Consider the following 12,073-nt stretch of genomic DNA (forward strand, 5'->3'; position numbering starts at 1 on the left):
CACCATGTTTGACAGTGGGTATGGTGTGTTCAGGGTGATGAGCTATGTTGCTTTTACGCCAAACATAACGTTTTGCATTGTTGCCAAAAAGTTCAATTTTGGTTTCATCTGACCAGAGCACCTTCTTCCACGTTTGGTGTGTCTCCCAGGTGGCTTGTGGCAAACTTTAAACAACACTTTTTATGGATATCTTTAAGAAATGGCTTTCTTCTTGCCACTCTTCCATAAAGGCCAGATTTGTGCAATATTGTTGTCCTATGGACAGAGTCTCCCACCTCAGCTGTAGATCTCTGCAGTTCATCCAGAGTGATAATGGGCCTCTTGGCTGCATCTCTGATCAGTCTTCTCCTTGTATCAGCTGAAAGTTTAGAGGAACGGCCAGGTTTTGGTAGATTTGCAGTGGTCTGATACTCCTTCCATTTCAATATTATCACTTGCACAGTGCTCCTTGGGATGTTTAAAGCTTGGGAAATATTTTTGTATCCAAATCCGGCTTTAAACTTCTTCACAACAGTATCTCGGACCTGCCTGGTGTGTTCCTTGTTCTTCATGATGCTCTCTGCGCTTTTAACGGACCTCTGAGACTATCACAGTGCAGGTGCATTTATACGGAGACTTGATTACACACAGGTGGATTGTATTTATCATCATTAGTCATTTAGGTCAACATTAGATCATTCAGAGATCCTCACTGAACTTCTGGAGAGAGTTTGCTGCACTGAAAGTAAAGGGGCTGAATAATTTTGCACGCCCAATTTTTCAGTTTTTGATTTGTTAAAAAAGTTTGAAATATCCAATAAATGTCGTTCCACTTCATGATTGTGTCCCACTTGTTGTTGATTCTTCACAAAAAAATACAGTTTTATGTTTAAAGCCTGAAATGTGGCAAAAGGTCGCAAAGTTCAAGGGGGCTGAATACTTTCGCAAGGCACTGTATCTTCTGTTGGATTTCAGGGACAGTTCTGGATAACATTTTGTCTGAAGCAAAGAAAGGAGAAATGCCAAAGACTCAAAGTGAAATGTACACACACTTCCTGACGTTCCTGACTAAACAGATGGACCTGAAGCACCCTGGAGAACATGAGATGAATCAGCAAAGGAATGAGAAAACCATCATGTCACTTGGGAAGCTGGCTTTTCAACAACTGGAAGAGGGCAATCTGATTTTCTATGAGGAAGACCTGAGAGAGTGTGGCATTGATGTCAAAGAAGCCTTAGAATACTCAGGAGTGTGCACACAGATCTTCAGAGAAGAGTATGGATTGTACCAAAAGAAGGTGTACTGCTTTGTGCATCTGAGCATTCAGGAGTTTCTTGCTGCTTTGTATGTTTTTCTCATCTTCAGCAACAACAGTGACAATCTGATGGTAAAATAACCTCCCAGTTCAAAGAAACCACTGCTCACCCACATGCCAACAAGCATCCTCCACAAGAGTGCAGTGGATAAGGCCTTACAAAGCAAGAACGGACACCTGGATCTATTCCTTCGCTTCCTACTTGGTCTCTCACAGGAGTCCAATCAGATTCTCCTGCAAGGTTTATTGACGCAGACCAATATCGGGCCACAATCCAACAAGGAGACAGCCAAGTACATCAAGGAGAAAACCTGTCTCCAGAGAGATGCATTAACCTGTTCCACTGTCTGATTGAGCTGAATGACCATTCCCTAGTGGAGGAGATCCAAAGCTCCCTGAGCTCAGGAAGTCTCTCAGAAGCCAAACTATCACCTGCAGTGGTCAGCCCTCGTCTTTGTGTTGTTGACTTCAGAAGAGGAGCTGGATGTGTTTGACCTGAAGAAATACTCCAGTTCAGAGGAAGGTCTTCGGAGGCTGCTGCCAGTGGTCAAAGCCTCCAGAAAGGCTATGTAAGAATTTGAATACTTTGCCTATTTTACAAACAAAAACAATGCACTATAAATGCATTGACTTATGTGTTCATACCGGTCAGCTCGACTATGCTGTATTTCCCAAAGGTTGAATGGATGCAATCTCAGAGAAATGCTGTGAAGCATTGGCTTCAGCTCAAACTCCTCACAGCTGAGAGAGCTGGATCTGAGCGACAATGACCTGCAGGATTCAGGAGTGAAGCTGCTCTCTGTTGGACTGAAGAATCCACACTGTAAACTGGAGACACTGAGGTAACAGGTTTCCCCTCAAAAGTAGGCTACTTGAAAAAACCTTGAATGACAACTACTTTGATTAAGTATTGCTCTCTCATAACCAAATAAAATAGTATCATACAGGAATAGGACATTGGGGTCAAAGAGTATATGTGATTCTTGAGATAATTCACTTGCCATAGAAGTGAGTCCATGTCTAGAATAAGGTCTGGATTCAGTTTGTATAACAGAAGTATAGAGGAAGATCCTCGTTAAAATGTGAAGGTAATTTCCGATTGAGCCGACATATGCATCGTTTACCGTCAATGCGGTCTCCGCGAACGTGGGATCATTGCCTTACATTTCAAATCGATCTAACGTGTATGTTCCGCAATACGGAAGTCTTTGCACTGCAGGTTGTCATTCTGTGGAGTCAAGATGGAAGGCTGTGCTTCTCTGGCCTCTGCTCTGAAGTCAAACCCCTCATGCCTGAAAGAACTGGAATTGAGTACAACCCAGGAGTGAAACTGCTCTCTACTTTACTAGAGGACCCACTCTATAATCTTGGGAAACTCAGGTAGGAAACATAGACCATCTGGTAACTACAAATGTAGAAACCATTATAACTAATCTATGCTGTCAGTGTGACAATTGTGTGGCCTTTCTGCACACAGGCACGCTATGGCTATGAAGGGACTGTAGATAGTGTTTGAGTGATATACACAATCTAATCTTCTGCTTCTTATTTAGTGTTGAACATGATGCAGAATGCTGGTTAAAAGCTGGCCTGAAGAACTGTAAGTCAAGAATGTTCTGATTAATAAGCCTAAATTATGAAAACAAATATAAACACAACATGTAAAGTGTTGGTCCCATGTTTCATGAGCTGAAATAAAAAAAATCCCAGAAATGTTCCATACGAACAAAAAGCTTATTTCTCTCAGATTTGGTGCACAAATTTGTTTACCTCCCAATTAGTGAGCATTTCTCCTTGCCAAGATAATACACCCACATCAAGAAGCTGATTTAAACATGATCATTACACAGGTACACCTTGTGCTGGGGACAATAAAGGCCACACAATGTCACAGACATCAAGTTTTTAGGGAGCGTGCAATTGAATTTATTTCCTTATATGAACTAACAGTAAAAACGTTAATTGTTGCATGTTTATATTTTTGATCAGTATATATCATAAATGGATATGAATAGAAATATTTGTATTTTTTAATTTCTCGTCTGTCATTCCTATTAGATGCCCGTGAGCTGACACTGGACCAAAACACAGCACACAGAGAGCTCTCGCTGTCTGAGGAGAGAAGAGTCACCCGGGGAGAAATGCAACCATGTCTTTATCACCCAGACAGGTTTGAGCGCCCTGCACAGGTGTTATGCACTGAGGGACTGACTGGACGCTGAACAAGTATTCAACTTATATAGGAATAGCATACAAAGACATCAGCAGGAGAGGAAGGCACTACGACCTCCTCCTCAGACACAATGACAAGTCCTGGAGTCTGCTTTGTGCTGATGACCAATACATGGCCTGGCACAATATGACGAGCACTGCCATACCTGTCCCCTCCAACAAACTGGGACTGTATCTGGACTGGTCAGCTGGCACTCTGTCCTTTTACAGTGTCTCCTGTAGCACATTGACCCATCTTCATACATTCCACACAAAGTTCTCTGAGCTAGTCTATCCAGCCTTTAGGGTTTGGGCTAATGGCACGTCAGTGTCCCTTTTCAAAATAGAAAAGCATCCTGTGTCAGGCGGAGTAGAAGAACTTGTAAGATGTGTTTATTATTTGCAGACCACAGAGGGAACTGAGTAATATGTTACAAATATTCCAATACAGTTTATGATCTTGTACTAAATATTTTATTGAGTGATTGCTGTAAGAGAGCTATGATGATAATCCTCAACGTGCATTCATTTATGTGTGAAGCCAAAATGAATTATTTAACTATTTTAAAATCATTCATTCTTCAGGAACTTTTCCAGAATTGTGTTGGTGTTGTGATGGCAAAAAGTACACCCTTAATGCAATGTTGAAGAGTAGGTGAGTAATTGTCCCCAAACCCATGCATTGACGACTGTATAAAAATGCATCACTAGTGGCAGGTTTTTGTTTTGAATCAGGTCACAACTCATTTATTGCAGTACAATAGTGTATAGACATTCACGTGCATTCCACAGGACGGTAGATTGAACCATTTTGTATACATCCTCTGACGAGCACATCAAGCACAGCTTTTAGCCAACAGGAAATGCTCAAATGTCATATATGATGGAATCGCTTCGATATAAAGAAGTTAGTTATCAAATGTATAACACCACTGTGATTGGCTTGATACATGTTCTGTTGTCCATATGTTCTAATAATAAACAGTTGGATTTAGGTTTCGCGGTGGTAAAGTTTGAAGTTGGAACAGATGATCCCAATTGGGGTTAAATCACGTACTAATCTAAGCAGTGCAATCTGACATCTTTACATAGAGTATTCACACTTCTGTGTGACTCTCCCTTTTGTATCTAGAAAGGACCACCTACAACGTGGTGTGTAGAGCCGTTATGATACTTTATGTAATGTCATCTGGGTCCGTATTCTTAAAGCGTCTTAGAGTAGGAGTGCTGAGCTAGGATAAGTTCTGCCTTTCAAATAATAAAGATTACATGGACAGATGTAGACCTGATCCTAGGTCAGCACTCACTCCTACAGGCCCTGGGCATAATTCTCCGGTTTGAATGAGCCCTTTATGTGCTGTGTAAAGTCTCTTCCGCTGCTCAAAGTTGATATTCCATTCACAATAAAAGGAAAACAAGAGATGGGATAAAATGAATTAAGGCAGACCTCACTAATATGTAAACCTTTAAAAGCTAGCTTATCTTCCTTAACTACAATTCTTCATGATGGTTAAGCTTTCAAAGGGAGGGATATTTCTATGTCAGTCAGATATACTGTCGATATATTATGGAGTAACCCAAGCATGTACACAAGCAGATTTTTAAATCACATGAAAGCATATATTACCATAAGAGTTTAACTGTATATGTTGGACTTGTCACTACTACTGAGGCACCGCAGTAACTTACCGTGGTTTCTTTCCCTGTGACAGAACGTCTTTTGCTCAAGGCATGGAAGGAAAGAGCTGCATCTCAGTTCCCTTCCTATTCATGGTTACATTTGATTTTTAGCCCCAAAATGGCTAGTGGCTAAACCTGAAACATTCTAGGTTGAGTATGCTGCGACAGATTCCTTTTCTCTCCCATTGGGATGTCGATGTTGTAAGAATAAAACATTTAGTTCAGGCTTTTCTTTTAAGACACGTTTGCAGGGTTCTGGAATGTTCTCGAACTGATCTCCAACACTTATTTACACACAAAACGAGAGAAATCTACTTCTCAAAAACGAAATGCATTCCAAGACAAACACCCACAATGACACAACAATAGTGAAGACTGAATCTGTAGAAATCATTATCAGCATCAAGGCATCCCCCATGTAGAAAAATATGTACAAAAAAGACAACCAACGGACTGGTAAAGCTACCGTTTCTAAAAGTGCACATCAATGACAGTGACGATCAGTATTCTGTCCATGGGTAAATCGCCTACTAGAATACTACAAAGTGGTTCTAGGGCCAGGGGTGTTGGGGTCAGATCCTGGGGCTATAGGACAGAGATGGAGCAAGGCCACTCAGGACTGGGCAGTGAGAGACACACATACTCGATCATAAAAGGAACTAACACTGTACAAGTGGCATTCTCACCACACCATTTTATATAGTAGGCGTCCCCCATTCTTGCCATGCTACTGTAGCTAGGAAGCTAACGTAGCTAGCTTGCTATCATACAAGCTTAATTGTTAATATGCGGTTATTTTGTTAACCTATTCGTTTACCAACAGTTCAGTTAATGTATAGTGCTTCTACACCTGCATTGCTTGCTGTTTGGAGTTTTAGGCTGGGTTTCTGTACAGCACTTTGTGACATCAGCTGATGTAAGAAGGGCTTTATAAATACAAGGATCTATTTTCCTGACCTTCCAGAGTATTTACATAAATAACAATGCAATACAAGCGGCCCGCGGGGAAAGAACAACAAAAGGGACTTTCGGGATAAAAAAGTACCATCTTTGGGTGATATGAAGGTGCAAAAATTCTCCCTTACACCCTCACCCATCAAGTTCCTTCCCCCCCTTTCTCTTGTCTGCTTCTCTCCAGTGTGAGTGAGGTCCTCAGAGCGTCCAGCAGATAGCAGCAGTGGCCAAATCAGATGACTGGAGCGCCGAAGCACTTGAGGCACCACTGGACGTTGGTGTTGGGTGGCCGGTCGATCTTATGCAGGGCCTTGAGCTGCTCTGGGCTCAGCTCATCAAAGGCCAGGCGGTATTCACGGTCAAAAGCCTCTGTTGGGGAGACAAGGAGGGGAAAAACAGAATCATTTAGCTCATTAAACTCAGGAACAAGACACTGAATGATTGGAATTACCCAAATCCATGTCTTGGTTTAAAAAAGACTGGTTGTGTCATGCAGTTCACTCACCAACGTCAATGTTCTCCCGTCCCAATGCCACCAGCGCCAGGAAGAGGATCTCCCGATAGATACCCCTGATAAGAGACCAATAAATAGATCAAAATCTAAAGTTTACATTAGAGAAGTTCACACCAAAAGTTGACATTAGCTCATAAATGTGTCACCCCCACATATAAGCTTTAGAGGACTGACCTTTGGCGTTTGACCTCTGGGTTCCTCTTGACCTCCCGGAGAAGCAGGTTGATGGGGCCATAGACGTCGTTGGTCTGGATGCTGCGGACGATGCTGTTGAGGAGGGTCCGTGTCTCCTGGTAGTCCGTGGGGGCCAGGGTGCCCTTCTTCTCCACTGGGAAACAGAGATTCTTCAGTACTCAGTCACTATTCAATACATTAGAATAATTGTTTTTTACGTATATGGCTCTATTCATTAGCTGTCAACTCAAACTGTGTTCCATTATCAAATATGAGCAGGACATGCATGTTAAAAAGTTAAGAGACAGACAGACAGCTCAGTGCTCTGAGGATGATTGCTTGATTAGATGTATGAGAGCTATGTATGTGTGAGAGAGTTTGTAGTCACTCAGGGTCCTCCAGCTCTGGTAGAGGGGATCCCCAGGTTCCTGGTGCAGATTGATGTTGTCCCACAGCAGCTGAACATACACCTGTTTACTGTCTTGAGACAGGGATGTCTGGTGGAGCTGTGGACATAGTGAATGGAAAATACAGACACACAGTTATCTACTGTTGCACTGCTTTAAAGGTCCTGAACAGTCATTCTGAAAAGTACTTTCTCTCTCATGGCTGTGATGCGGTTCACAGCAGCACTGACAGATGTGTTGACATGACAACTGCATCTGAGTTTTGAATGACCCCCCCTTTTGTTCCATGCTGGCTGAAAACCTAGCTAGTCAGTAACTAGCTAACACCAGACACAGATGAAAACCTAGCTAGTCAGTAACTAGCTAACACCAGACACAGATGAAAGCTAGTTACTGACTAGCTAGGTTTTCATCTGTGTCTGGTGTTAGCTAGTTACTGACTCGCTAGGTTAACACCAGACACAGATGAAAGCTAGTTATTGACTTGCTAGGTTTTCATCCGTGTCTGGTGTTAGCTAGTTACTGACTAGCTAGGTTTTCATCTGTGTCTGGTGTTAACCTAGCGAGTCAGTAACTAGCTAACACCAGACACAGATGAAAACCTAGCTAGTCAGTAACTAGCTTTCATCTGTGTCTGGTGTTAGCTAGTTACTGACTCGCTAGGTTTTCATCCATGTCTGGTGTTAGCTAGTTACTGACTTGCTAGGTTAACACCAGACACAGATAAAAACCTAGCAAGTCAGTAACTAGCTAACACCAGACACGGATAAAAACCTAGCGAGTCAGTAACTAGCTAACACCAGACACGGATAAAAACCTAGCGAGTCAGTAACTAGCTAACACCAGACACAGATGAAAGGGGAAACATATAAGTGTCTTTGCCATAGATGAATAGTGTAAACTTTACATTATTTTTGCTGGCACCAGTAGAGTAGCTGTCTAGCTAGCTATAAACCACCATGTCTTCTCCGATGTTGGTTACAAGGCAGTACTGATTTTAATTAGGTAAGAGAATAGCATGATACCATTGGTGTATTAAAAAGAGAGTTAAGGTGATGTCACCTTGTCCCCTTAACAATGAGTCCAAGTGTTTGACATGGGGGAGGAGACCAGTAACTTTATGATCAAACGTTATCAACATAGAAGCAACAGTCATTTTTCATACTTTGATCTGGTTCCCTTCAAATACCATCATTAATGAAAAACATGATTTTGATAGTTTTGATAGTTCATGACCTTTAACAGGGGCAGCAGGTAGCCTAGTGGTTAGCGCGTTGGGCCTGTTACTAAAAATGTAATTCTGCCCCTGAACAAGGCAGTTATAAACCACTGTTCCCCGGTAGATGGTCAATGTAAATAAGAATTTGTTTTTAACTGACGTGTCTAGTTAAATAAAGGTTAAATTAAAAATGCTTTTTAAAAACAGTGACTGATCACGTGGGTTCACGGTGGCTGGTCGCTCTGAGGTGATCACGAGTAGAGAGCACTGTTTGTAAGCTGTGTGTGAATATTTGTGTAGATGAGTAGCGTGTGTGAGTTCTGCATGGTTATGTACCTGTACTCCATTGTTACAGTGTTCCGAGGTGAGGATGAGGCCAGGCAGGTAGCTGGGCAGGTCCAGGCGTTGGAAATAAAACACCAGGTTCCAGAATATGATGGGGTGCTGGCTCAGGAACTTGTGGGTGTAGATGACCTGATGGAGAAAACCAATTAAACTGTGCTTTATAAGCGATACTACAGCTTAATGTTCAAATCTGTAAAGATTAACAGTTAAATAAAAATGGAAGCAGTAACAGTGAGGGCGACAAATGACCAGAACATCAAGGGACACACAACAGCTAGCTACATTTATGACATTTTTAAAAACACAGGGGCCCTTCAACATCAATGCCACCTACTGTAAATCATACTACATGTGAGAATCTATGGGCCCCTCTTTGCTGTCCTGTAATATTGCTTCTTTCTGAAAATATTATTATATCTGTTAAATGTGTGTTACTTGGTCTCCCTCATTCTCCAGTAGGGTCTCTAGTTCTTTGCGGAGGACCAGGGGGCTGAGGTAGGGCACAGACACGGGCATTGGGTTGGGCCGTTTCTGTCCCAGGCCATCCTGAGAACCACACACACACAGCGCTTTAGTCAGTTGCATAACTCCTGACCATCCACATAAATAGAACCTTTGTTGCCTCCCACCCACAAACACAGTGAATCACCTATTCCATTGGACAGTGACCACTGATTACGTATCCCAAGTAATTTTATTTCTGGATTTTGACAAATGTGGTTTGACAGCACTGTGTAAACAACCTCTTTGCTTTCTCAATAGCATAGAAAAGCATGGCCTGTACATGTGCTGCAGTTTCAGAGTAAATTCTATTTCAATGAAAGTCCACATACAGAAAACAATCATTCATTTTCGATTCATAAGCGCTGAATTGATTTAAATTTCATACCCTGAATTTACTGACCTGAAATTTAATTGACTCAAGTCCTGGTGCGCTGAGTGGGAAGGATTGCAGGGACATTCTAAGGACACTCACCATCTCTGTCAGGCTGCAGGGCAGGCTGGTGGTGGACACGCTGTGTCCTGGTTCTCTCTGGGCAACCAGGCTCTGTAGAGGCCCGCCCACACTGTTGCTGCGTGTCAGAGACGTCCCCCTTTTCCCTGCCTGGTGCTCCAGCAGGCCCAGGGGATCCGATTGAGCCGGCTCCGGTATCAAACTGACAGACAGACAGGAGAGGGCAAAGACAGAGGATCTTTAACAACAGAAAAATGTAAAGCAAGAGTGAGCCAAGTCGAGTTTTCAGCTTGTCATTTTTCAGTTCTTACAGTTCAATTGACAGATGAACAAGTTTGCTTAGCTACACATTAGCATCATTAGGGTACACGTTAACCCTTTAATTTACTGAATAGGAGGCACCAAATCAGATGAAGGATAAAAGGTAATAATGATGGAGACAGAATATTAAATGTGTTTTTTTGAGACAGGCACTTCTTGTGAACCGACCTCTTGTGCGTGGCAGTCTGGCTGGCCGGGGCCTCTCCTGGGTCCTCAGATTCTGGGAAGCTGATGAGGCCAGGGGTCGGGGTGTCCATTGCAGCCCCTACCTTGTTCTCGGTGGAGCCTGTAGCTGTGGCCTGCTGGCTGGTGCTGTGGATACTGTCTCCTGATGCGCTGGGGTTCAGGTAGAACCTGTAGGTGAGATCACACACAATGAAACAGGGGAAGAGCACACACATCCAGCCACATAGAACATTTGAATGACTTAGACGAAGATAATGAAGTATGTCCAATTGTAGTAGGTTAAAATGTATTTAATGCCCATGTCAAAGCCCGCCACCGCATCTTCCTATGTAGCCGTTTCCATAAATGTGCTTAATTGTCTGGTTTTGTACATGTAATCGGATTAATTTGAATTGTACCGTGTCTCACAACAAAATTCTGCCTCATTTAGTGAGTTCTTCATGAACTAGTAAGTATAATTTAAACATTAGCATGGAAAATCTCGCATCCTGTTTTATTGAATACACTATTATACAAGTGTATACTTCATGGCCCAGACAGACAAACACCCACGCTGTGGTGGTGCGCAGGTCGTGGAACTCGACGTGGAGCAGGGGCAGGAAGGCGGTGCGGCAGAAGGGACAGGTGGTGTTGAGGTTGGAATCGTCTGCCGTCCAGCCCGCCATGATCTCCTCATCGTATACCAGACACTCACAGGATCGACACTGGGAGCAGCTGGACATCAGCACCTAGAAACACACACACACACACACACACACACACAGAGAGAGAGAGATAAACATTACAGACGCACCTGGCATAGGCTACTTGAAGCAACCTGACTAAGTAACAAACTTATCGGTTACAGATAGAAAGAGGTCACAGTCTATTATGAGCCTATAGCACCCTGTACGTATGAACTGACAGATTACTACAGCATACTGTACGGTGCATTCGGAAAGTATTCAGACCCCTGGACTTTTCCCACATTTTGTTACATTACAGCCTTATTCTAAATTGGATTCAATAATATTATTTTTCCTCATTAATCGACACACAATACCCCATAATGACAAAGTGAAAACAGGTCTTTAGAAATTTTGTCAAATGTATTAAAAAATAAAGTATTCAGACCCTTTGCTATGAGACTTAAATTGAGCTCAGGTGCATCCTGTTTCCATTGATCATCCTTGAGATGTTTCTACAACTTGATTGGAGTGGTAAATTCAATTGATTGGACATGATTTGGAAAGACACACACCTGTCTATATAAGGTCCCACAGTTGACAGTGCATGTCAGAGCAAAAACCAAGCCATAAGGTCGAAAGAATTGTCCGTAGAGCTCCGAGACAGGATTGTGTCGAGGCACAGATCTGGGGAAGGGTACGAAAACATTTCTGCAGCATTGAAGGTCCCCAACAACAAAGTGGCCTTCATCATTCTTAAATGGAAGAAGTTTGGAACCACCAACACTCTTCTTAGAGCTGGCCGCCTGGCAAAACTGAGCAATAGAAGGGCCTTGGTCAGGGAAGTGACCTAGAACCCAATGGTTACTCTGACAGAGCTCCAGAGTTCCTCTATGGAGATGGGAGAACCTTCCAGAAGGACAACCATGTCTGCAGCGCTCCTCCAATCAGACCTTTGTGGTAGAGTGGCCAGACGGAAGCCACTCCTCAGTAAAAGGCACATGACAGCCCGCTTGGAGTTTGCCAAAAGTCACCTAAAGGACTCTCAGACCATGAGAAACAAGATTCTCTGGTCTGATGAAACCAACATTGAACTCTTTGGCCTGAATGCCAAGCGTCACGTCTGGAGGAAACCCGGCACCATCCC

At 42.9% G+C, this 12,073-nt stretch overlaps 1 protein-coding gene and 1 long non-coding RNA gene across 8 annotated transcripts in view; one reads left to right on the forward strand and one right to left on the reverse strand.

The window, feature by feature from the left end:
* The first annotated feature begins 891 nt into the window (after positions 1-891).
* LOC149980865 (uncharacterized) lies at positions 892-5,647 on the forward strand. 2 transcript variants are annotated; one of them, XR_016483177.1, is made up of 3 exons: positions 2,567-2,675; positions 2,849-2,895; positions 3,354-3,482. It is a non-coding gene; the product is annotated as an uncharacterized LOC149980865 (long non-coding RNA). The 2 variants fall into 2 exon arrangements; XR_016483178.1 differs by lacking the exon at positions 2,849-2,895 and having other exon boundaries at positions 892-2,675; positions 3,354-5,647.
* Positions 4,225-12,073, reverse strand: part of LOC110531786 (DENN domain-containing protein 4C) — a 74,704-nt gene continuing 66,855 nt past the window's right edge. For all 6 annotated transcript variants that reach the window (XM_090183894.1, XM_090183892.1, XM_090183891.1 and 3 more), the window contains 9 exons: positions 10,814-10,989; positions 10,244-10,429; positions 9,776-9,956; positions 9,235-9,345; positions 8,791-8,928; positions 7,217-7,334; positions 6,829-6,982; positions 6,646-6,710; positions 4,225-6,509 (listed from right to left, as the gene is read on the reverse strand). In XM_090183894.1, coding sequence (XP_090040020.1) covers positions 6,373-6,509; positions 6,646-6,710; positions 6,829-6,982; positions 7,217-7,334; positions 8,791-8,928; positions 9,235-9,345; positions 9,776-9,956; positions 10,244-10,429; positions 10,814-10,989 — 1,266 coding nt within the window. In that variant the 3' untranslated portion in view covers positions 4,225-6,372. The remainder of the gene's footprint in view (positions 6,510-6,645; positions 6,711-6,828; positions 6,983-7,216; positions 7,335-8,790; positions 8,929-9,234; positions 9,346-9,775; positions 9,957-10,243; positions 10,430-10,813; positions 10,990-12,073) is intronic.

The sequence above is a fragment of the Oncorhynchus mykiss genome, chromosome 9 (genome assembly GCF_057628025.1).
Source record: "Oncorhynchus mykiss isolate SJ-2025 chromosome 9, ASM5762802v1, whole genome shotgun sequence".
NCBI lineage: Eukaryota > Metazoa > Chordata > Actinopteri > Salmoniformes > Salmonidae > Oncorhynchus > Oncorhynchus mykiss.